This window comes from Xenopus tropicalis, chromosome 1 (assembly GCF_000004195.4).
Source record: "Xenopus tropicalis strain Nigerian chromosome 1, UCB_Xtro_10.0, whole genome shotgun sequence".
Lineage (NCBI taxonomy): Eukaryota > Metazoa > Chordata > Amphibia > Anura > Pipidae > Xenopus > Xenopus tropicalis.
Genome location: NC_030677.2, coordinates 2,351,006 through 2,354,492, shown reverse-complemented (window position 1 = coordinate 2,354,492; position 3,487 = coordinate 2,351,006). Strand labels below are relative to the sequence as shown.

The following is a 3,487-nucleotide window of genomic DNA, read 5'->3' as shown; positions in this document are numbered from 1 at the left end:
TTTATTTTTATTACCTTCACAGACAGTGAAAACTGCATCCAGTGCCCCAAAATGGAATGGCCCAATAGAAAAAAAAATAAGTGTATTCCAAAAACTGTAGATTTTTTATCATATACCCATATACTATCTGCATTTTTCTCAGCTGCCTCAGCTTTATTTTTTCTTGCATCTCTGCTTATACTGGGAGTTTTTATTACTTACCGGGACACCCCCATAGTGAGAGCCAACAACCGGAGCCTGAGCTTCCTCCTCCTTGTCTCCATCAAGCTGAGCTTCCTCAGTGTGTTTCTGTTCCTCGGTCGCCCTGTGGATATAACCTGCATGCTGCGCATCATCACTTTTGGAATCACCTTCTCCATAGCTGTCTCTTCTCTCCTGGCCAAGACTATCATGGTTTGTGTTGCTTTCAAAGCCACCAAGCCAGGGAGCTCATGGAGAAAATGGCTGGGAGTCAAACTGTCCAATTCTGTAGTCTTGTTCTGCTCATCCATTCAAATAATCATCTGCATGACTTGGTTGGCCATTTCTCCTCCCTTTCAGGAACTGGACATTCACACTTCCCCTGGAACCATCATCATTCAGTGCAATGAGGGCTCAGCTATTGGCTTTTACTCAGTTATTGGGTATATGGGGCTTCTGGCAGCTGTTAGTTTTGTTTTAGCATTTTTAGCTCGGAGCTTACCGGACAGTTTTAATGAGGCCAAGTACATCACTTTCAGCATGCTGCTCTTCTGCAGTGTTTGGATCACAATGATCCCGGCCTATCTGAGCACCAAAGGCAAAAACACTGTGTGTGTGGAGATATTTGCCATACTCACCTCAAGCGCGGGGCTTTTAGCCTGTATATTTCTGCCCAAATGTTACATCATTCAGTTTAGATCTGAAATTAATACAAAATCTCAGTTACTTGGAAACAGACAGAATCAGTACTGATATTTGATAAAACTTAGTTTAAAATACAATGATCAGACTTGTTTATGTAATGCTGCCATTTGTTTATATTTGTGTTTTACCTAAATATAAATAGCTACAAATATAATACAGACAAACAACCAATTCTAATCACATAACACACCTCTAATTCTTATGATATGAAATGATTAGTGTAAATGTCACAATCACACAATCTGTTTTATGAATATGAATATTTACTCCTTGTACCAGAAACCTAATGTAAGTGAATATAGAAAAGAATTTAACATGTTTTATTTATTGATTATTTATTGTTTATATATTTATTGGTAAATAAAAATGTATTAAATTAATATAATTAATATAATATAAAAAGCCTAAATCACTGAGGGGCAAATGTATTACTAAAACTAGTTTTTTGCCCCCATTTAGCTTTGTTTAAAATTGCCATTTATCTTATTAGCAGTAATCATTTCATCATTTTTAATCACAGACAATCATTGCTAATAATGTTCTATGAGAAAGTTTTGCTAGAGAGAGAAAAAAAATCCACTCTATTTCAAAATATATATATATTTCTCACAGAAAAAAGGGAGTGATGAAAATATTTTCCAAATCTTTTTTGCATTTTGCACAATTTTCAGTGATGCAAAACAGTACAGATGGTTTATAGTTCGGTCCATCCTTTTAGATGGTAAGGGATTCTCTCCAAGTGACATCTCGGCAGTGATTTCCCAGTCAGAAACAAAGTTTAACATCACTTTTAAGTTACCCGAAGCCCTAGATCATTTCTGGAGGCTTTACAACATCCAAAAAAGGGCAAGACACCAAAACTGGGAGAACTTGGTTGTAATACCCATGACAAAGCCAGAAGCCAAAAATATTACTGTTGTTATGAAATATGATGTAGTCCCACAGGAACACATCTTGGTCTGGCTACACCGCCACTGCGCAGTGTTAACCCCCTTGGCTAAGGAAAATGACATAGATTAAGTCTGGGCTGGTGTTTAGCGGACACAGGTTAAGTTGAATGTGTCTAGTAATGTGCCGGACCACCTGCCCAATTCTTTCTTCATTGGTAAGGAACGCGGCATCTGTTTTTAAGAAGGTCAGCCAGAGCACTGCTTTAAATGTGGTGTAAGAGACCATCTGGCTAAGGCCTGTGATGTCCTAAGATGTGCCTTATGTAGTGCAGTAGGACATGATGCTGAGTCCTGTGACTGTATCAGGTGTAACTTGTGCTTTAGGATGGGTCACACACATAGGAAGTGCCCTGAAGCCTACCATAACCTGGTCTGTCTCTTTCCAGGCCTGGATAAGGAGATGAGAAAGGAGATACCACCCCCAGCAGAGCAAACTAGTCAGGAGCCAGTTACTGAGGTTTCAGCTGCACTTGAGGAGGTAGTTACAAAAAGAGGCAAAGGCAAGAAATACTAAAAAGAAAAGAAACCAGAGAAGGCAAAAGAACAGGAGATTAGGAGTGAATCTAAAGAAAAGGAGGCCAGTCCTTAACATGCAAATAATGATAGTTGGCAAATTGCCCAAAATAAAAAAAAACAGCAGGCTCACTCACTTGACCCAGGGGAAGGCGCTTCTGGAATTTTCTCAGTCAGCACTGGGAATAAATACTCGGTGCTGGATGAGGACCCAGATGCCTGGAGTAATAGGGCAGAAAGAGAGGAGCAGGAGGAGCTTGACAGGATACGGAGGGAGGAGGAGCAGAGGGAGCAGGAGGATATGAAGGTGCAGTTAGCATCTCAAAATAGAAGCAGGGAAGCCAAAGACTTGCCCGTTAGGAGAAAACCTATGAGGGCAGTCACCAATACTTTGGTAGAATCTGAAGTTGTGTGTGGTGATGGAGAAGGGTCTGAATCCCCTAGTGTTCAAGTAAAAAGCTATAGGGAAACTACTTCTCCAGTTAAGAAGGGAAAGAAAAATCTACAAAAGATTCATGAGGGTACAGTCTCCAGTTAAATTTTTAACATCTAATGTCTGTAGGATTAAGGCTCAGCAAACTAGATTTTTAGCCTTTGAGAGCCTGGCTAGATCTCGTGCTGAGGTTATTTTCCTTCAGGAAACTCGTCTTGCTACTAAGGCGGATCTTAGAATGCTTAAGGCGTTATGTCTGGCAGTATGGTCCCTCTTTTGGGTCAATAGCTGAGGAACCATATGGTTGGTGTTGCCATTCTATTTTGTGATAACCTACGTCTCATTAACATCTATGGACCACATTCTGTGTCGCTAGGAGGGCTTTGTTGGCTGATATAAGACCTTTCCTACACACGTCACTCCCAGTTATCTTGGCTGGTGACTTTAAACAGGTACTTAGGCCTGAGGATCACACAGAAATTTGAAGGATATTTTTTAAACCAGATGATACAGCAAGCAGGCCTGTTTGATGTTGCCACTTGGGATGGTAGGAAGGCTGCACACACATACAGGTATGCAGGGAGAAGTAGGCATCTGGACATGGCTTTTGTTGGGGCAGGGGAGACATTTGTAGATGTCTTATTCTGACCATCTCACACTTTCTTTCGTGTGGGGAGCTTCCTCTGTTCCAGCAAAGGGCAAGGGT

The 3,487-nt window shown here is 40.8% G+C and overlaps 1 protein-coding gene across 1 annotated transcript; it reads left to right on the top strand.

Annotated features, from left to right (window-relative positions):
• Positions 1-213: 213 nt before the first annotated feature.
• On the top strand, positions 214-711 carry LOC105946403 (vomeronasal type-2 receptor 26; the record flags this gene model as incomplete). The annotated part of the gene is made up of 1 exon (XM_031895175.1): positions 214-711. A coding segment is annotated over one exon (498 nt), but the record flags the coding sequence as incomplete, so codon positions are not given.
• Positions 712-3,487: the final 2,776 nt, after the last annotated feature.